Raw genomic sequence first — 22718 nt, forward strand, 5'->3', positions numbered from 1 at the left:
TGTGTTAGTATTTATGTTGAAAAAATATCTGGTTGTTTTATCCAATGTGCCCATACAGAAGAGTGTAATTTAAAACTGAAACACATCATCTCTCATCTTACGCAAGAATTAAATTTAAACTTTCTGAAATTAGAAAAGCTTCTATGGACGCTATTAATATAATCTGAGGTACTGGAAACGATAATTCCTGAAGGATACCAAAGGCAATTCATGTCTTTACCTTTTCTCCCAATCAACAAACATTATTTTCTTTTTGTTTTTCCCTTTCTACCCATCCTTCAGCCACAAAAGGCGGGTAGAGGCTGGAAACAGAAGAGAAATAAAACAAAATCTCTTCTCCCTCCGGCCAGCGGCCAGCAGGGAGCGCTGGTGCCATAGGCGGTATCACAGCCAAGCTGCTCCACCTCCTCTGGGCTCTATAGCTGCTACGAGCCAGGCGCGCTGAGGTTGTCCCTGCTGGGTACCCGTAGTTGCCTCGATCTCGCGGAGCAACGGGAAAATGGGCGGGATTTGCCTGCGCGTTAGTGCGCGCACCCTCCCAGACGGAAGCGGAAGTGTCGGCAGCCGGCGAGTAAAAAGGGCTTATTCCTGGAGTGGAGATGGCGGCGCTTGCCCCGCTGCCCGTGCTGCCCCCGCTGCCCCCACAGTTTAAGAGCATACAGCATCATCTGAGGACGGCTCAGGAGCATGACAAGCGGGACCCTGTGGTGGCCTATTACTGTGAGTCTTTCCGAGTCGCCGCGGCCCTACTTACCCTCCGGGGCCCACACACCGCCCCCTGGTTCTTAAGGCAGGCCCCGCTCCCCTAGCTTTAGATCTGAGCTTTGACCTCTGACCTGCCCTGGGAATCCCTTGGGGCCCCTCCCTCCTCAGGGATCTCCACCTCTCTCCGCCCCCTCGAAGGCCCCAGAAAGGCAAAACTTCACAAGGACCATGGTGTCCACCACCTATCCAGTCTTGTGCTTAAATATTTTTAAACAGAATACTTGGGCTCATGAACTCCGGAACACATTGTTCTAAGGGTTTTTTTTTCCTGCGTGTACACACAAGAGCCTCCTGTTGCCACCAGGGAATCCTGATAATAACCTGGGTAGTTAAGTAATTGAGTTGGAGCTAAAACGAAGGTAAGTGTCACAAAGACAGTAGTGATGTGGACAAAAGGAAGATTGACTAGTTGAAACTATAGTAATAAGGGCAGGTGAATTAGGACAACATGCAAACCCATTCAAAAATTCATAAAGAGAGAGTAGCTGCTACAAAACAAGTACTTGGATTTGTCCATTCCCCCTTCTGCATTCAAACTACCCTGTCCCACCAATGAGAATTTATAGTCTTGATTTTGAATAATACCTGGGGTTGAGACATTTGGTAGCAATAGTCTCACTTTGGTTGACTGTGATGCTTATAATCTACAGGTGATGAAAAACACAGATTAAATTTGTTGACACTTTTTCCTTTGCAGTGAAGAGAGTAGGTCCGGTAAACTTTATTTCCTATTCCATACTCTAATGTTACTGCAAATAAAACATGTGACTAAGCAACTATAAAGCTTCTGAAAAGGATTTTTAGCCTTGAGAAGCTCAATATAATATGTCCTCTATTGTGGACGTTTTAAGATTATCTAAAAAATGGTCCACTGTCATCCCTGCCATACTCCAGGTGACCCCATTTTCATTTCTCAAATTGCAAGGCCCTTTCAAACCTCCACGTTCTTCACTGTCTTGGACCGTCTTCCTTTTTTCTCCAATTGGCAAACTCTTTATGATTCAGGGTCTAACTCAAATGGCACCACTTCTGTGGGCAGTAAGTTGATTACTCTCATGGCTTTACCTCAGCTTGTTCAAATCGTAACAGCATTTTCCCATTATACTTGTTTTTGAGGTTCCTCAAGTAGGGACCATTAGTCTTTCATTCAGCTTGTATTTATTGAGATTCTACCTGTATGAGCCTTACCAGACACTGTGACTACAGTTCCTGCATTCATGGAACTTACATACTATGGGGTGGGGAGATTAAGCAATAAAATGAGTATATTATATAGAATATTAGAAGGTTACAAAGAAAAATAAAGCAGGGAAAGTATAGGGAGTACCAGGAGTAGGGTGGTAGGAAGTGAGGAAGGGATTTCATTTTTAGACTGATCAGGGAGAGCTTCACTGGGTTTACATCTGAGCAAGACTTGAAAGGAGTGAAAGGCAGGCTTTGCATCACCGGGGAAAGAGTACTCTCCATAGAGGGGGAAACAAGCACAAAAGTCTTGCTTGAAGGAGGATCAAGGTGACCATTGTAACGAGTGATAGAGCAAGGAGAAAAACGATGTGATTAAAGTCAAAGAGGTTATCTCTTATAACAATGAAATAGGAACACTTGATTCTGTGTAAAGCTAATCCCTGTTTATGGGTTTTGTATTATATACCTTTGTGACTGCCCAGAGACCCTTTATTTCCCGTGTCATTATCTTCCCTCTTTTGCTATTTCTTTCTAAACTTGCCCCAGTTTCCTTTATTTAAAAAATAAAAGGAGCTCTCACTGTGACATTCCTCTAAAGTTGCAGTCCTGTCTGCCCAGCCTCAAAGATAAGCTTGAAATAATTGTCTGTAGTTGTCTTTACATCCTTATCTCATAGAACTTTTTCAGCCCATTGCGGTCTGGTTTTCATGCCCATTATTTCACTGTAATTGCTCTCAGCAGGGTCATGAGCAAACATTTCTATTGCTAAATCCAGGTGACACTTAAAAAATATTTTTGTTATGAAACATATGCATGTTAAAGAACATATATAATCTATGTAAGGAACAGTAAAATGAATGCTAATGTACTCAACCATATTTGCTGCTATTAGACTTAAATTTTTGCTGATCTGACGAGTGTGAAATGATGTCTCATTTGAGTGAAATTTGCAATTCACTGAGCCTTAATAAAGTTGAGCATCTTTTCATATTTTAATTAACCATTTGTGATTTCCTTTTGAAATACCTATTTATTGCTTTTGACCGTTTTTCTATTTCATTGTCTTTTCTTAATAATCTATCTACTGATCCTTTGGTATATGCGTTGTGATTGTCTTCTCCAAGTTTATAGTTTGATTTTTCACTCGATTTATGAAATCCTTTGATGTGCAAAAGTTCTTAATTTTAAAATATGGCCAGTTTATTAATCTCTTCCTTATGGTTCATGTTCTGATTTTCTAGGCCTTGATTTCTTTTTGTGTACCTTATTTGGCACTTTGGCTTCCTGAGTTTGTAGGTTGGTGTCTTTCATTAAATTTAGAAAATTTTCTACTATCATCTGTTCAAGTACTGCTTCTCTGCTATCTCTATTCTCTCCTGCAGTTTTAATTAGGTATGTGTTGCATTTTTCTCCTTTAGCTTCTTTGTCTCTTAATGCTTTCATAGTTTGTATCCATTTTCTTTCTGTGCTACATTCTGTATAATTTCTTTAGGTCCGTGTTCACCTCCACATATCCTATTGTAGAACCCATCTGTTGAGTTTCTATTTCCATTTTTTATTTCTAGATGTTCTCATTTTGTTTTTAAATCAGCTAGCCATTTCTGATAATCTTTTGTTAACTGTGTTTTTAAAACACTCTTACTTCTTTAAATGCTTTAAAAAATATTTACGTTTATATTTGCTGTCTGATAATTCCTGTGCATGTTATATTTTAGGTGTGATTCTGCTGTCTAACAGAAGATGGCTCATGATGACTTTTTTCCTTGTAATTTATGCTCTAGACGTACTAAACCAGTGTTCTTCAAACTTCAGTATGCAAATAATTCTACAGGAATCATTTTCACAATTCTCAACTTCTGTATGTTTCTTTCCTGACAAACTTCCTTTGGTCAAGGTAGCAAAGTAGTATGCTTCTTCTTTTTTTTTTTAATCATCTCCTGTTCTCAATTGCCCTTCTCCTACTTTAAAGAAGAAGGACATACTCTGATGCCTCATTATCATTTTTATGGTGTATTTCCCTGGAGGAGAAGGTGGAAAATACTCCAGGGTGTCCAGAAAAAAGGGACAATTCAAATAAATGACTGGTATTAGTGAAACCTCCATTAATTAAGGTATTAGGTAGAGCTTCCTATCTTTCTCTGTCTTATTTGGAAGAAAACCAGTCAGAGCAAAGAATAAGCTTTTATTTTTAAATGCTGGGCATGAGAAAGAAAGGATGTCAAAGGAACATTCTAACATATAACTTTTTATAAGGGGAGCAGTCAAGAATGAAACTCAGAAGAAGAAGGAATTGTTCTTAGCTATTAGCAGCCATTGTTTGGTCATTTTGGATTTTATCCAGAGGAGTGCAGAGGGACAGTGTGCGACCAAGATCAAGTGCAAGATGGTGTGGAGAGGGTTAGCTGTGGGGACAAGGACATGAACGTACCACAGTGGAAACTTCTTTGTATTTCAGAGTCTCTTACACTTGTATGTATATATATTAAGGGTAACATCTCATGTTCAAAATTGGCCTGTGTTGAGGTGTTCTGAAGTTTCAAAATGGTAAGAGTTTTCATTATATGACCTTACCTTTTTGTTCTCTGTTCCTTACCAAAGTGTCATTCCGGAGGTACGAAACAAAAGGGAAATGCTGAAGTGGGGCAGTGCCTTACTTCATCCAAGTCACAAGCTCATGTAAAGGTCTGTAGGTTATCAAAATTTTAGAATTAGAATTCAGAAATGAGATGGGGCTTGTGGGGACGTGTGAACATATTTATTCAAATTAGAGAAGTCATATTTTTCTGAAAAAAGTAAACCTCCAGTGGCTGATTGGTTTGGCTTTAACAACTGGTTTTGTCATTTATGTAAAATGGTGGACATTCTCCTTAAATGAGGTAAATCTTTAGCTCTGAAGTGTTTTGTTTTTTCAGAAATACATTTAAAACAAGTGACAAAATTAAAATATTAAAAAAAAATTTTTTCCTGCCAGCGGATGTTGAAATGAACAGTATTTCCGTTTTCCCAATCCTGTGTCACTGTCTTAGAATAAAAAGAAGCCTTTGAAAGAAAATGTTGAGTCTTTCTTTATAAGATCTTTTCTGAATACTTCACAGGAATTGAGAAAATGAATACTCTAATGATGGGGTGACAGATTCTTTTCTAGTCTTAAAACAAATTTTGAGGCAGACCTAATTAAAATGTCAGCTAAGAGAGATTATTAACAATATTATTTGATAAGTGATGATGTGGTTTTTAGCCTATAACCCAGAAGGAATTTAAAGAATTCAGTGATTTTGCTGTGACAGAGCTTCCATTCTCATCTGCTGCTTTATATGAATGAATTTTCTCCCTTGTTAGAGTCATAAAAATGAAAGTAGGAATAGAACCAATACTCTACCCTGGTTCATTATGAGGATAAATCATATTAATTCATAGATAGGCAGTTTAACTCATTATTTGATGCATTTCCAAGAAAATTGTACTATTTATACTTAATGATTATTAAAATAAATAATCATGTTGTCTTGATCAATTATACATAATAATAATTGCCAAAACTCAATTCCAGAAGAAATATTTTAACACATAGTACCTTCTCTCACAGGAAATTTTGTCAGAATTTCAATTTTTATATCCTTTCTGTTGCAGAGCAGTATGATAGGATAATCAAGTAGGACTTTTAAGCATACAAATACATTTTTTATAATAAAATTCTATAGGATAAGTAAATAGAAATATGGGTTAAAAGAAAATACAACAGTGTATTATTCCTGACTCTTAAAAAAAGAGCTTTTTGTATCTTAAAATAGATTATAATAGATACCAAATTGCTATGGTATTTACAGTTGAAAGAGTGGTATAATTTTTAGATGTCAATATTTGATGTAGTACAGAAATTACATTTTTTTACCTGTTTAAACTTCTGATGAAAAGTGGTAGATGTCAACTGAAAAATCTGTGAAGGGATACATTTCTATAAACTTAGAGCAAACGAAAATATTCTAAATCCCTAGAGCAAGGAAGAATTTTTTGTGAGAAAAAAATTCAAGATTATTTTGCTAAAGTACTTGCCGATTTATAAAAGTTCCATATTCTCTTATTTCTGAGGCTTTATATATGTTGCTCTCTGCCTGGAATCCCCTCTGACTTCCTCTTAATCTAACTAATTTATGCTTATGGACTCAGTACTTTTTGCAAATTGGTTTTCCTGACCTCATAGAATGGTCTAGAAATTGTTTCACATATGTCCCTCATCTTGATCACGTTGTGTTATAACACTGTTATCTTTCTGTCTCCTGGATTCTCCTGGAAGACAGGGATTGATACCTTTTTTTCACCTGGCACATAATTGGCATTCATAAATATTTAATGAAAGCCATTGTTCTAAATATTATGAATATTCCATTCTTACTAGAATGTAAGCTCTGTGAGAGCAAGAAGTATGTCTTAGTTGAATCTCTTAACTCCTAATACAGTACCTAAGCCATGGTGGATAATTTAAATTATGTAATTTACATGTAATATCTGTTGATTGAATTAATGAACTACACGGTAATTCTTAGTTTTTTCACATGCTCTTACTCTACAGTAAGGAAACGTAATGAAAAGAATTTCAAAACACAGTATTTTATGACTTGTGGGTATTAGATTAAGTCATAGATATGTCATAGGATGTGCTCATTGTGCCTTCTCCTTTCCAGTATTTTGTGATTTCCAAAAATGATTTATATCTGGCCTTAATGGGAATACTCTAGTGTTTTATCTTTTTTTTTTTTTTTTTTTGCGTTTCGCGGGCCTCTCACTGTTGTGGCCTCTCCCATTGCGGAGCACAGGCTCCAGACGCGCAGGCTCAGCAGCCATGGCTCCCAGGCCTAGCCACTCTGCGGCATGTGGGATCTTCCCGGACTGGGGCACGAACCCATGTCCCCTGCATCGGCAGGTGGACTCTCAACCACTGCGCCACCAGGGAAGCCCCTGTTTTATCATTTTTTTAATTGTTACCTTAATATTCCTACATTTCTTAATTGATCTTTTATTTTCTTTTTAAGTCAGGAATGAGTGTTGAAACACCATAGATCAGATTATTTTTTGACTAATATGCTTAGTGTTTACTTCTCTGAACCTTTTAATGTAGTAAATAATAACAAATTATTAAATTTACTCATATTTGGAACATCTCCTCATTCCTGGAAAGAATCCCATTAGATTTTTTTTATTAAACTTTTTATTTTGAGATAATTGTAGATCCACATACAGTTGTGAGAAATAATACAGAAGATCCTGTGTGCCTTTTACCCATTGTGCCCCAATGGTAATATCTTGCAAAATTATAGTACAGTATTACAACCAGAATATTGACATTGACACAATCCACTAATCTGATTCAGACTTCCCTAGTTTTCCATGTATTCATTTGCGTGTGCGTTTTTAGTTCTAAATAGTTTTGTCAGGTGTAGGTTCATGTATCCATCACCATAGTGAAGACAGCAGTTTCCTAAGAAGAATCCTTCATGTTACCCTGTTATAGCCAGAACTTTATGTTTTGGGGGGAAGTTATTTCTTATATTTGTCAATTTCTTACATTGAAAAAATTCGACTTAAGCTAATATTGATGTATTAAAGTTTTCTAGAATATCTTTCATATCTGTCAGATTTTCAAATTTACTGGTTAAAAATTACAAATTTAACCTTCCCATCCTTTCCTCATACCTGTCACAATCAACCAGTCATCAAATGTTTAAAATTTTACTTATCTCCTTAGTTTGTCTGATATCATCCCCTCACCTTATATCTAAGCTATTGACGTAGCTTCCTACCTTCTACTTCAAGCAGGTAATCCCTGTTGCTACTAAAAAGTTCTGCTTTAAATGTTTAGTGGAAAAAAACACAGAATAAAAGAATGATAAAGTTAACTAAACATTTAGGAATTATATGTGACACAAACAGTACAATTTATAAAAACATTGCATTAGGAAAAAATATTTCCAATAGATGAGAGACAAAGGGCCAATATCCCTGATATATAAAACACTCACATAAATCCATTTAAACAAAAACAAAACTAAGATCCCCATAGATAAATGGACAAAGAATATGTATGTACTACTAAAGGAGAGAATACTAGTTATTAACATTCAGGTAAGTTAAAATGGCATACCTTTTTTGGACTATAAAGTTATAACTCAGTGCAAATGAGTATATGGTGAAATTTTCATTGACATGGCTGTGTGAGTTGATTCATAGTTTTAGAAAGCATTTTGTCAGAGTGTATGGAATTGTGAAACTACCTGATGTTCAGTAATTCCAGTTTTGAAAAGCTTGTGCTTAGGAAATAATCACTAATATATTAGGAACTTTATGCAGAATTCTCTGAATGATTATTTATACATTTGTGGCAAGCTCAAAACAACCTAAATATATATCATTGTGGAAATGGTTAAGTAAGTTATGGTATATCCATTAGATAGAAAGTGATGTAATCATCTAAAAATTAGAAAGCATCTTTTGTAACATGGGAGAAAATTGATATAAAAATACAGGATATAAAATTATATATATACTACGATTTGAACTTTCTTATATGTACATACATACATACACTTGGAGAAGAAATTGTGGCTTTTAGGTTTATGTATGGTTTTCTTTTGATTGTCTTTTTTTTTAATGTTTTCTATTCTGTAAGTGGGCATGTCTCATAAATACTAAAAAACAAAAGCTTTATTAAAAGCAAAAATTTTTTAAAGGTACTTGTGGTAGCTCCATCTGACTATCAGAAAAAAATATAAGTGCCTTTAGGAACCACTTACGATTTGAACGTGGCATCATCTTTTGTAGTTTTAATCAAACAATTTCATTCCGTTTCTAGAACCTTACTGGATTTCTGTTGTCTCCAAGCCTTCCAACGTTGTCTCTCTCCCTTGGTCCCTCTTCCCTTCCCTACCATCCCCGCTTCATTTTTATCCTTTGGATACTAGCTTGAATGTCACTTTTTCTGGGAGACCTTCTCTTAAACTCCCTAGTTTTAAGGTGCATCATCTCTGTGTCCTCATTATGCCTGTATGGCTTTACCTAATTGCTTTTCATTTGCCTATTGTGTTTTCTAGGTGGTAAACTTAAGAAGGCTGCACCCTGCTGGGAGCTCTTTATTCATTTACTGTACCAGGTAGTGCTAGGCCACTAGACATATTTACACAATAAAGAATAAGTGCTCCAAAAATGTTAAATTGATCTGAATTTTAAGGCAACTATGGTCCCTACAGGGAACTTTGGCCTTATAGCTGTCACTGAATAAAGGGGCCAGATGACTAACATTTATGTAGCTCTTGGCATTAATAACAATACTTTTCTTCAGGGCGTCTGATTTGAACCTTATAGTTATCCTGGTCCTTTTATTAGTAAGTGATGGAGCCCAGGACCTGAATGACAGATACTAGATGAGAAATGGTTATATGTAAAATTGTTGATAGTAGGTAGTAATTAGAATACCACTTACAGAGTGAAGGTAAAGGGACTAGTTAAATTGGTGAAAAAGAAAGGGGGAGCCAATGCAGTAATCTGGAAGATTCCTAGTAAGTGGAGGGTAGAAATGGAGGACAGGCTTGATGTTATTAACATATCTCTGAGCTCTGTATGTCTCTCTCTTGTTTTTTTTCCTTAATGAAGCCAGAAAATACTTGAGTCTCTACTAAGCATGGGCACCATATGATAACTATTTTGATTCTGTGAAGTTTGGTGTTGTGGATAAAAGTAGAAAGATTCCTTTTAAATTTGCTTAAGTAACTAAATACATAGTTTCAAGTTTGTTTTTTTAAAGTTTCCTCTAGGGGGTGATATTGTACAGTCAATAGACATTCAGTGAAAGTGTACAAGTGTTCTTTCAGAGTCATGTTTATGTGATCATAGGAAAATTAAATGTAGTTTTCAGGAAGTTGTAAATACGTATGGTATATTTCATATACAAGATGTTATAAGATGCACAAGTGTAAATTTTTAATTTAGTTTAAATAAAGGCTGGAAAATATTGGATTTTTTGCTTGCTGGTGGATATTAGGATTAATAATCAGTTGCCTGTTATTTTTTTGTTGTTACACAGAAATTGGATTTTTTTAATGACAGATAAGCTTAACTAAGCCAATGAAAATAAGCAGTGGCTTTTTTTTTTTTTTTTTTTTTTCTGATTTCTGAACCTGTAACAATTAATTTGAGCCCATCATAGTCCTCTAAGTACTTATCATTTTTTATTATAAGCTGACTCGGGATACTTTACTGTAGCAATGACAGGTTAATAAATTCGCACAGAAAGTTGGACTACTGGCTTATCCATTAGTACTCCATTCTTTTTGTTCTTGCAAACATATATGCGGACATGCATTTTATATCGTAAAATAGTCGTTTTAATAATTACTCTTTTTTGTTGTTGTTGTTGTTGTTCTTGTTGTACGGGGGCCTCTCACTGTTGTGGCCTCTCCCGTTGTGGAGCACAGGCTCCGGATGCGCAGGCTCACGGGCCCAGCCGCTCCGCGGCATGTGGGATCTTCCCAGACCGGGGCACGAACCCGTGTCCCCTGCATCGGCAGGCGGACGCTCAACCACTGCGCCACCAGGGAAGCCCAATAATTACTTCTTTTTTGAGTAAAGTAAATCATTTTGGTTTTAGACTCTTTCAACCTGTTTCTAAGGTTGAGGGGACAGGATCAGTGTAGTCAAGTAACTTGTCCTTATCTGTCATTGTCTTATGTTTGGCACCCATGCAAGTTTAAATCATCTTTGATAAGATTCCTTTTCTTAATGACAATTATGATTGTTCAAAGTGAAAGCTTACATCCTCTGAGCAGCACAGGTTTCAGTGCTAGATAAATTCTCACTTTAATTCAATTCATCATGTATTTTTCTGTGGCTTGTCCAGGTTTTTTGGTTTTTAGGTGTTTTTTAATCCCAGTTAATTGTTTCTCTTTGGAAACACTTTGGAGTCCATTGTACCTCCACTGTGGGCTTATTAGATATTCCTCTTTGTTTTAATTTTTTTAATGGTTGCTCTAGCATTTACAGTAACTTATCACAGTCTACTATCATATAACACCTCACATATAAGTTAAGAACTTCGCTTTCTTTTGTCCTGTCCTTTGCCTGTAGTTGTTATGCGTTTTATTTATACATATACCATAAACCCTAGAATATATTTTTTATTTTTTAACCATCCTTTTTAGAAAGGTTCATCAAATGAGGAAATACAATTTTTAATATATTCCCACATAATTACCATTTTTAGCACTCTTCATTCCTTTGTGTAGATCATTTTAAATCTGGTATCATTTTCTTTCCTGTTGAAAAGTTTATCATTTCATTTGTAGGATTGCCACCAATTCTTTCAGCTTCTCTTTTGTGAAACAAGCTTTTATTTCATTCTCATTTTTGAAAGATATTTTTACTGGTTAAAAAATTTTAATTTGTCAATTGTTTTTGCCACACCTCCCCACCTTTGGAGGGGAGGATTCCAATTACATGTATGTTAGAGCACTTGGTGTTTTCCCACACCTCACTGAAACTCCGGTTTTGTTTTTGTTTCTCTTTTCAATCCTTTTTCTCCCTGCTTTAAGTAGTTCCTATTGCTGTGTTCTGAATTTCACTAATTTTTTCTTTTATGGTGTCTAAACTACTATTAATCCTGTCCGGTAAATTTTTTATTTCAGATAGTGTATTTTTCATCTCTGGATGGTCCATTTGTGTTCCTTTGTGTATGTTCCATTTCTCTACGCATTTTATTCATGGTTTCCATTAAATATACTTTATGATAGTTCCCCAGTATTTTAATGTCATTGTCTGCTATTTCCATTATTTTGTCATTGTTTTATCTTATCTTATTGTTTTATCTTACGTTCACATTCTTCTGCTATTGCCATCATTAGTCATTCTTTTTTTTTTTCTTTTGCGACATGCGGGCCTCTCATTGTTGTGGCCTCCCCGTTGCGAAGCAGTCTCAGCTGCCATGTCTCATGGGCCCAGCCACTCTGTGGCATGTGGGATCTTCCAGGACCCGAGCACAAACCCGTGTCCCCTGCATCGGCAGGCGGACTCTCAACCACTGCGCCACCAGGGAAGCCCCCATTAGTCATTCTTGATTGGTTGCAGGACAGAGTGAATTTTAAGTACTTGAATGTCTGTTCTTGAAGGGATTTAATGTGACCAACAATTAAGTTAATCGCTGTTCAGTTAGATTCTTTTGTGCTTTGTTTTGTTTGTTTTTAGCTTTGTGGAGCAGGTCTAAAGTAGTCTTTGCTTTAGGGACAGGTTAACCCTATCACTAAAGCATATCCCTTTGGGGGTCTCTACTGAATATCCTGGGTAAGCATCTGGGGCTCTCCACTCCTTTTGGTTGGAACTTGAATACATCCCAGCCCTGTGTGTGCTCTGGGGACAACCCAGCTCACAGCTTCTGCTCATTCTTTGGCCGTGTGGAGTTTTCTCCTTCACATGCACTATGGTAGGGTCCTCCTGAGCCTCAAGTTTACCCCTACACAGATTTCTGGATTTCTTTTCTTCATAGCTTCATCCTGTTCAGAACTCTGCCCCTCAACTTACAGCTGCCTCAGTCTCGGTGAACTCCAGTCTGTTTTCTCACCTCAGCTAGAGGACTGTGCTCTGCTTTGTACTCCCCTCCTACTCCTTAGACTGGGATGTACCTCCAGGCAGAATGCTAGGCTGATATTGGTGTCACTTCATATATTTCCTTTCTTCAGATGTCTTGGTCTTACCATGTTTGTTTCCATTGTCTGAAAACTTGTTTTGTATATTTTGTCTAGTTTTTTGGTTGTTTACAGTGGGATAGCAAATCTCACTACTCCATGTGGTCAGAATTAGAATCTGTGTTCTCATTTTAGTAATCAAATCATCACTTAGTGTTCGCTAAGTACCAGCATGTTCTTTTAGTAGGAATTCAGAAATAGCTTTTCCTTAAAGCTACTGTATTATGACAGAAGCTCTAAAAAATTTGTTTAAGAAGGAATGAGTGAAGTAAATACCCTTTATTAATATATATTCATTCATACTTTGTTTTTATTCTTTGATTTGGAAGTCCATTCACAAAAGATAATAAAATCCCTGCTTTCACAAAAGCAGGGATTTATAATATACTTATGAGTAGAGTAATATATTCAGTTCTATTTATTGGAATAAAATTTGCCTTTATACATCAGTGTATAGCATAGTGATTCCTATTTGAGTGCTACATTAATTTAACCTATTAACTCTTAACCTATTAACAATTGCTTTTATATACCTTTTGTGTGTTTATATCATGCATTTCATATTTTTAGATTTCTCATGTATAAGCAAGGGTGTGTTAGAATGTTAATGTTTAGATTTAATGTTCATACCTTCAGGATTAGTAAATGTTTGTCTCCTAAATGTTTCACATTAAAGTTAGGTTGGAAAGTATTTAATCCTTTTGCAAATATGCCTCATTACTCATCTTCAAATAATATTTATTCATAAAAAATAAACATATTTCCTTGATGAAATAAATCAAATATATTTTCTTATACATGATTCTAGCTACATATTTATTCTGTTTCAGTAGGTAACTTTCCATGTTAGACATTAATTTTTTGTCGTACTGCTGCTGCTACAATGAATTACTTGTCCTGAACAGAGTTCTAGATGAAAGTGATGCTTTTTTCCATCCATTATGAAAAGGATCTTGTTGGTGTGTTTATTAATTTTCATAAATAGATTTAATGTCTTTTCACTTTTATTAATATTAGAAAGTGTATCTTGTGATACAACTTAAGAATTGTAAACCATGTAAGATATTCAAAAATGTAAAAGGCCAACTTTTATCCTAAATCTTTCTGGGTCTGAGATGATTCTTTCCAGTCCTTCCATTAAAGGTGTTGCTTTATAATGATGTCCTTGTAATTGCAAAGACTGAATATGCATGTAAGCCAAGAAAAGAATGCATGTAAGTGAAACCATTAAACTGTATTGTCATTAAACTATATTTTGAGTATCAGCCATTTGTATTAAGGTTAACTTTTAAAGAACAAGAAGCTGACATTTGTTTATATTTGTGTTGTGAGGGAGATTGATGATGGTTGTGGTGATAGTGAATTGGGAATAATTTGATTTTTGCTTCAAAGGAGATACAGATAATCTTCATCGCTTGGTAGCAAGAAATTACTGATTAATTTTCTGCATGTTTGCTTAATGGGCTGTTAACTATGCTAGATAGCCATTTATGCCCAAAGTTGGTCCACTAAGTAGCTAACTACACTCCATAGATGGTAGGATTCATATATTGTTAACTACTTTGATAAAGTAAGGAGAAAGACCTCCTAGGGAAATGAAACTGTCAGTACTGTATTTCCTCACATTATTGTGTTATTGTGTTGACTAATAGTGTATATAGATATCGAGTAATTAATGTCTACTAAATTTTCTGTGTGTGTGTTTGGGTGAGGTTTTGTTTGAAAGATGTTTGAAAAAGTCATTTGAGAGGTTGGGAAGATAAGGAAATCAGTCTTACACAGTTAATATAAAATGTCTTCAGAGAATGGAGAAAACAGGAGAGAAGATGGTAAACAAAATAGAGAACTTTAATATTTTCAAACCAAATGTTTCACATAGGATGCAAAATGTTGGCACATCATAAAAATATGGATGTTTAAACAACTGTAGCTTGTGCTCAGTTTATAGTGATGGAAAGTGTATTTTACTTTGGTAAATGTATAATTGAAATATTCAATTATAACAAAAGGTATTAAGCTCATTTGAGGTTGATAATTAGGGTATTTATAGTGGTGCTGATCTGCCCGTGGTCTCTGTTGCTAGTATGTAGGCATAGGGAGAGAGGATAGTTGGGCTTATATATGAGTGTGCTTTTGCCAGAGGAATGTAATGAAAAGATTCAGGGATAGGAGATAGGACAATAAAGTTCAAGAAAAATCTATCATAAAATCAAAGCCGGTTGCAGAGGGAAGTTAAAGCAGAAAAGACTGGTTGTAATGAAGAAGTAGGGCAACACCAGTGAACTGGAGGAGGCCTGTTGTAACAAGCAGAGTTTAAAATTGGAAGAAAAGGAATTATGCTTAGAGTGAGTGCTTGATACACTGATATTGACAGTACAGCAGTTTGAGATGGTAATTTAGTTATGGGGTGACTGGCATGTAAAGGGGAGTATATACAGTTATTGGAGATCATTGTATGCATAAGAAATAGATTTGCTTTTTCATCACAGAAAATTCAAAATTACGATTGCTAAGTAAAATAAGGATTTATTCCCTCATTTAAAGCAAAGTCTGATGTTGGCAGTACCCAGTACCAGTGTGCCAATTCCATGAAGTCATCAGGGACCCAAGCTCTTTCTAATTTCAAGTCTACAAACTAGCACGGTTACCAAGGTCGCCTTGTGGTCCAAGATATCTGCTAAAGTTTCAGTCATCCCATTTCTATTCTTGGCAGCAGGGAGGAGAAAGGGGAAGGAGTCAGTAAGGTCTTTCCCCTGCTGTCATTCCCCCTTTTAAGGTCCAGAAGTCTCTCCCAACAGTTTCTGTTTATATGATATTTGTCTTAGGTAATAACATGGCCATATTTTGCTTTGAGGAATACTGGGAAATATACTGTTTTGGCAAGCCACATTACAACTCCCTAATAATGTGTAGGTATCTAGTTTGTAAAGAACACGGGGAGAAAGGATGCAGGTAGACAGCTAGCAGTCTTTGCCAGAAGTATTGATTATCCATGTGAACAGCGAAATTTTCAAGATGGTGGAAAGACAAGGAAAGACCCTGAGGTCCATGGGCAATTACAAGCATAACAATCCAATGGAAGAGAGTGGATGAGCCCTAGACCAGCGTATTTAGAAAACACTGAGAGAATACTGTAATAGTGGGATGCAAAGAGAAAACCAATCATACCTGCCAATTCTCTTTTTCTATTCTCTTTTGCACTAGAAGGAATGTAAGAGAATTAAAACTCATTACTTGAGAGGACTGCAAATAAAATGATTTCTTCAAGTGACATTCAGGTTTTAATTAAGACAAAGAGGAAGAAGGAATCTGCGGAGAGGTAGGGGAGTTTGCTGATTCTGAAACAGTAGTTCCAGGGAATATGGTAGAAGGAACAGGGCTGTGTGGAGAAAATACAGTTTGCAGTTGAGAAGAGCAAGGATGCAGTGAGCAGTGATTCTTAACCTTTTGCTCATCTACCCACAAGTTAAAAATAATTAAACACAAATCTCCAATATTATGTAATTATTTATAAATAACTTTTCTGTATTGATGTACTAATACTATATATGTATTATAAAAATACTATATGTGTTATAAAAGATATGTAAAAATAGGAACTTATAAAGAATGAGATAGATGTATCAATAGAAATGCTGATATCTTCTTCCCCACACTCCTGCCAATCCCTGGGATCTTATAGGTCTCAAAGGCTGCAGCCTCAGTATAGCTTAGGGTGGGGACTATTAGGGGAAATAGGAGCAGCCTAGCACAGAATTGATCCCTACACTCAACTAAAAGCCTTCCCCTTAAAAATAAGAGCAAGGGGCTTCCCTGGTGGCGCAGTGGTTGAGAGTCTGCCTGCCGATGCAGGGGACACCGGTTTGTGCCCCGGTCCGGGAGGATCCCACATGCCGTGAGCCATGGCCGCTGAGCCTGCGCGGCCGGGGCCTGTGCTCCACAACGGGAGAGGCCACAACAGTGAGAGGCAGAGCAAGAACACTTAAAATTCTTCAGAAAAATATTTGTAATACTGTAAGACATAGTAAGATTAAATATGGAGGAAGAAAAAGCATATTATCAGTTACAGGTATTATCATGTGAGATGACATTTAATCTGTGATCTCAGTGAAATCAAATAGCCAAGACATATAAAAAGCAAAAACATATTAAGGAACCACAAATCATTAGAGAAAGAAAGGATTATTTATTGAGTGTATTTGAGACAGATGCCAGTAACTGAGGTGGATGCATGTTATTAAAAGTTAAATTCAAAAAGGAATTAAACTGGAAAAATCATAACTGAATATCCAGTTTCTTAGAGATAAAAGAGCTTTCCAAGCTTAGAATTGATCAGGGGAAAAAATCGCTTTGGGTACATAAATATTTTAAGCTTCTGTGTTTTAAAACAATATTCAAAAATTGAAAGATGGCACAATATTTGCAGCCAATATGTTTATTTTCCAAAGAGCTCATGTGATGCACTTTTAATTAAAAAAAAAAAAATGCAACAAAAATGCTGGAAGACCAGAACAACTCACAGAGAGGAGGTGTTGGGAGTTCAGTCACAATTATAACAACAAAAGCTGACTAAAACAGGTACAGAGCTTGAACAACTCAAGAGATATGACTGGTTTGAAGAGGGGAGGGTGTTCAGCCATGCTTTAAAAGGCGTGGAGTGGGGAGAGGTGATTAGAACCTGGTACTCAAATGGGTAAACGACCTGGACATGTTGTTAAATATGACTGGTTAAAAGAAAGAGAAAAAGACAAAATTTAGTCACACTTGTGATTAAAGCGATGGATAATAAGTGCTTTTTTTGCTTCTCAGAATTTTTTTTTTTTGTCAGAGTGATATCCAGTGCTGGTTACTGTGCAGTGAAAATGAAAGCATCGTGCTTTTTACACTGTAAGTCAGTGTAAATCTATACAGTACTTTTAGAACTCCATTTTTTTCCTCTCATTAATACCTAGATCAAACCCTTAAATCTGATATAGAAATAAATTCGTTAATTAATTAAGCTTAAAGCTCTATAACATGAGATAGCTCTAAAAGCCTAAGCCTTCAAAAGTAGTTCCCTCAGATACAGCTATTGAAATTAAAAATACATGCAGAATACATAACTGTATTATTTGTATATTAATACATCTTTAAAGAAGATATGATTGGGTTGACACAATTGAATTGGAAATCCTGAGAGTAGCTAACATACCAAGCCATGTTCTAAAGCTGCAGTAAATAAAGCAATGATAGACCAGTAGACTAACAAATAACAAAGCAAGATAGACAATATAAAGAATTAGGCCCTTTTATCCCATGAAAACTTAATATATGCTAATGAATGATAAAAGTGGCATTTAAATCAGTGGGGCAGAATGCGCTATTCTTTCATTCATGTATTTATCTATTCAGAAAATGTTTATGGAAGGCCAGGCACTATCCCAGATGCCAGGGATACATCAAACCAAGTAGACTACAATCGCCATTTTCGTGGAGCTTAAGTTGGAGTTGTAGTAGAATCAGAGGATAAAAAAATTGAAGATGATTACCTGCTGAGGAGAAAAAAAGGAAGGAAGGGGGATAGTGTTCACAAGGTTCCATTTGGTGGGGGAAACATGATCTCCCTTCTTCCTACTGTATAAAGAACTGCCAAACAGCAATTTGTTAAAAAGCAAACAACCCAACAGAAAATTTGGCAGATTTTTTCCTTTTATTTTGATAGCTATTCCTAATTCATAAAGGAGGATACAGAGCTATCCAGTAAATCTCTAATACCTTTTGAATAGTGAAAATGCAGAATCAAACAGTGAGATAACACAGTTCTGAGATTGATAAGTTTAATATCAATTTTTAATTTAATATCAATTTTTTGTGAGTTTAGGAGAAATGGGTGCTTGCATGTGTTATAGATAGAACTGCATAGTTGTAATTCGTTTTGGAAGACAGTTTTAAGAGTACCTCTTAAAGTGGGAAAGGTACTACATACACTATGAGCCAGCAATTCTCATTCTTGGTATCTCCCTCAGGGAACTCTTGAATGTGTGCTCAAGAAGGTCTGGTAAGCGCAACATGGTTTGTAATGATGAAAATCTGAGAACTACCCAAATGTGCTTTAGTTTGTTGTGGCCATAGTGTGGAGCACTGTAGTGCTACAGAGATCTCCTTAGCGTATTGTTGAATGTAAGAGGTAAATTATAGGCAGTATATGTACATACCAGTGGTAACAACAATTACCACCAAACTTTACAGCTCTTACCACTGGGAAAGAAGCTATTTAGGATTGTGGTAGCAGAGAGGTTTTTAGCTTCAGCCTTATCTCTAATATTTCTATTTTTTTAAAGAGATGGTATACCTATTTTTATTTGTATATATAAAAATGACCAAAAAAATTCTCCCTGTTAGCCTCAGCTCGAGTGGCATTTCCCATTGTCCCAGCCCATATTGTGTATTTTATCAGAATTACTTATCTTGCCCTTGGCAAGTGCTCCTGTACACGTGGTTGTTTTTCTGAATGCCCTCACTTACCTATTAAATTGCAGGTCCCTTTGACAGCTTAGGACTTAGTCCTTTTATTTTTTAAACATAATGCCAAAAGAGAAGGCCTTATTTCATAAAAACTTGTTATCATCATCATTCATCTTGCATTATTTGGATAATATTTTTGTGTTCTTTATATTTGTGAATAAGAGCCATAGTAAATCAAAGTTTTATTTCTAAATTCACTTAAAATTTGAATTATTAATTAGACAAAACATATTTTAAACATTCAGTCCTGGAAATTGTTCAAATCGTATTTTTCTTTGTAGGTCGTTTGTATGCGATGCAAACGGGAATGAAGATTGATAGTAAAACTCCTGAGTGTCGTAAATTTTTATCAAAGCTAATGGATCAGTTAGAAGCTGTAAGTTGAACACTGAAAATTTATTTTCTGATTAATGTTTAAAATGCCGTTTTATTTCATTTGTGTGTGTGTTGTCATTTTAGTTCTTCCTGTTGGCAGCAATCAGCAATGTCATAGCTGAGGAAAAATGAGACACATTTTTTTTTTCATTTACGTCATACTGCTTAGGGAGTTGTAAGTAGGTATAAGTCGGTTTCAATATCTTTACATATACATTATATCTTGTTCCAGGTTACTGTAGATGACCTTTGAGTCATTCTTTCGTATGACAAACCCTTTCTAACCTTCCTTCATGCAGTCACATGGATGATTGATTTGGGAATTCTTAAATGGCTCTTGTAATAATGAAATCGGGGACTTCCTTGGTGGTCCAGTGGTTAAGACTTTGCACTTCCCCCGCAGGGGGTGTGTGTTCGATCCCTGGTTGGGGAACTGCGATCCCACATGCTGTGAGGCATGGCAAAAAAAAAAAAAAAAAAGAAACGGGCTATTTATTTAGTGAAAAGGACCATAAAGGAAGTTGTCTGTTGTTTCTTCCTCCTACTCTTGGTCCCATAACAAGATACTCTTATGGTCTAGGCATTTTCCTCTGCTAGCAGAAATGTGGTAGGTGACTAATAAGTCATCTTGAACTATGATAGAACTTCACAGGTTATGTAGAAGCACGAATCCAGGGAAAATTGAAGGATTTGATTGGGTGTCAGTGCATCAGGAAGGCAGCGTTAAACCATAGTAACCTTACTTAGTAAGCAGGGCTCCACCCTGTGCCTCCCATGCCCAGCCATCCCAGTTTCTTTTTTAACAATGTCAAGGTTTACTTCTCATTAATGCATCTCCTCCAAGGCAGTTATATTCATAGCTGTGACTTACTTTTTATTTGCTTATTTAGTTATGTGACCTGCTCAAGAGAATTAGAATCCTAAATGTTTATTTGATCAGTTGCATTATTTTGTTTAGAGAAACAAAATTCAGACATACTAAAAATCAATACACTTATACCAGTCAGCCCAGAACTTTTTTTAAATGCTGAAAGTTATTCAGATCAAAGCCTACTTGTATTAAGCAGCCATGGGCAATAGTGTTCTCTCTAACTTTGTATGGGTGCCTGGCCTTCTGACCCAGAATCCTGTCATCTGCTACTATTAACCATCCAAGGTAGCCTGGTGGCACCACTGATGACAACTCAGCTGCCCTTGGAGTCTGTCTGGCCTTCTACTTCTAACTGCTTCTGTGGATGCAGGAAGAATTTGAGTACCCTTCTTTTGGAGGGTGGGGTTAGGAGATGGGAGGAAGAATGTGTCTGACACGCAGCAATACATCTGTACAATACTGTCTCTTACAGAATTTTATATAGAATATATCTCTTTATTAATTTTACAGCTTAACAGTAATAGCTAAAATAACAATGGCTTATGGATAAGACAAAACTCAAACAGTTCTTTATAATACGCAAAATGTAAAATCACATTTATAAAGAACTTACCAGGAATTTATTATTATCTACGTTAAATAACAAGGAAGTTCATTCCATGGTGAGAACATATCTGCTTGTGCTATAATGTTTATATTTATAGTTGGAACACTTCAAGTGTATTATGTTTTTGCTGCCAGATATTTTATGCTGAAGGCGAGATGAAATGACATGCTCCCACTAAATTTTTCTAGAAATAAATTGCCTCTCCAATTAAATCATTTCACAGTGTGGATACAGTAAACCAGTGTTATATGTGGGGCTTTTTTTCTGTTTTTGTTCAGGATAAACGTGCCCAGATGTCCTTAAATTCCAGTATTCAAATTCTTCTGGGCCTTAATTATGAGAATATGTATTTTGCTGATTTTATGAAAAATCCTCTTGCTTTCTCTAAATTTAATTTGTTATTTTATAATGTTCTTTGAAAAAAGCAATTTTTAAACAGTAGTGTGGTACTCAAATCTAATATTGCAGAAGGTCATTTTACTCCAATATGGCAGTCTGAGTAAAATGTAGGAATTCAGTTTGTTGTTTTTAAGATACTTTAAATTATTGTATGTGTAGGAAAGGGATGTACTGACTGGAAATTTACATGGTTGTAAATTGTGTTGATTTGAGATATATATTTGTCTAAATTTTTAAAACTTCCGTAATCCTATTCTAAGTTTGTTTTCTTATACCTTACTTAGAATTAGATCTCTAATGCAATGTGCTCTGAGAGATACTTTTTTAGGATATAATGATCTTTCTCATTGTATTTTTCTACACTTGATAGAAGAAATTGAAATAGGAATAAATTAAAAATTTAAATTATGCATAGTTAGGAAAGAATTTCTTAATCCCATTTTTAGGATACTTGTTAGTACATTTGAAATATTTGTCTGATGCTTTACATAGATAGTTGGATGTTTTTTATTCTTGATTATTTTGATATTTAGAGCTAAATTATACTTTCACATTATCATGAGTGTCTTTCTTCAAAATTTTGTGAGTGTTGGATTTGATTATTGGGAATTTTTATACTTAAGTATACACTTCTGTGAGCCCAGAATCATAAGTTCTGTATCTCATTTTATTTTAGCTTAAGAAACAGTTGGGTGATAATGAAGCTGTTACTCAAGAAATAGTTGGTTCTGCCCATTTGGAGAATTATGCTTTGAAAATGTTTTTGTATGCAGATAATGAAGATCGTGCTGGACGATTTCACAAGTAAGTAAAGATAGATAAAATAAAAATTATAAGTTTAGTTACTGTATAACCAGAATTTATCCAGTTTTCTCTTGATTACTCTCAGACTTCCTGATTAACGATTTAGATTTTTTTTTTTGAATCTCAGAATGAGTTTGGGTTATAAGAGTGATCCTGGCTTTTTAGAGAAAATGGCTAAATGAAGAAAACCCAGAGCAGATTCATTTTCTTAGTAAATATACCCAACTAGCCATTTAGTAAAATCTGTGTTGATTTTAGCCAAAAACAGCCTGGTCCAATGATACTGATTTTAAAAATTCCCACCCCTACCGATTCAAATGATTTGTCATTATTATAATAAGACTTAAATACAGAGAAATACACATGGCTTGATATGGATTCAGATAGTACTGTCATTACATTTTCTAAAATCAAACGCATACTATGAAACCTTGTTGTAGCATATTCACCTGTTATATGTGTTGTAACTTTCTCGTAATAACAG

At 35.7% G+C, this 22718-nt stretch overlaps 1 protein-coding gene across 3 annotated transcripts in view; it reads left to right on the forward strand.

Moving 5' to 3' along the window:
• Nucleotides 1–599: 599 nt before the first annotated feature.
• VTA1 (vesicle trafficking 1) overlaps nucleotides 600–22718 on the forward strand; it is a gene marked incomplete at its 5' end in the record, with an annotated part of 70250 nt that continues 48131 nt past the window's right edge. For 2 of the 3 annotated variants that reach the window (XM_079716553.1, XM_079716554.1), the window contains 3 exons: nucleotides 600–720; nucleotides 19460–19554; nucleotides 22107–22234. In XM_079716553.1, coding sequence (XP_079572679.1) covers nucleotides 600–720; nucleotides 19460–19554; nucleotides 22107–22234 — 344 coding nt within the window. The remainder of the gene's footprint in view (nucleotides 721–19459; nucleotides 19555–22106; nucleotides 22235–22718) is intronic. The other variant, XM_079716555.1, reaches the window with a different exon arrangement.

The sequence above is a fragment of the Hyperoodon ampullatus genome (genome assembly GCF_949752795.1).
Source record: "Hyperoodon ampullatus genome assembly, chromosome: 12".
Taxonomy (NCBI): Eukaryota; Metazoa; Chordata; class Mammalia; order Artiodactyla; family Ziphiidae; genus Hyperoodon; species Hyperoodon ampullatus.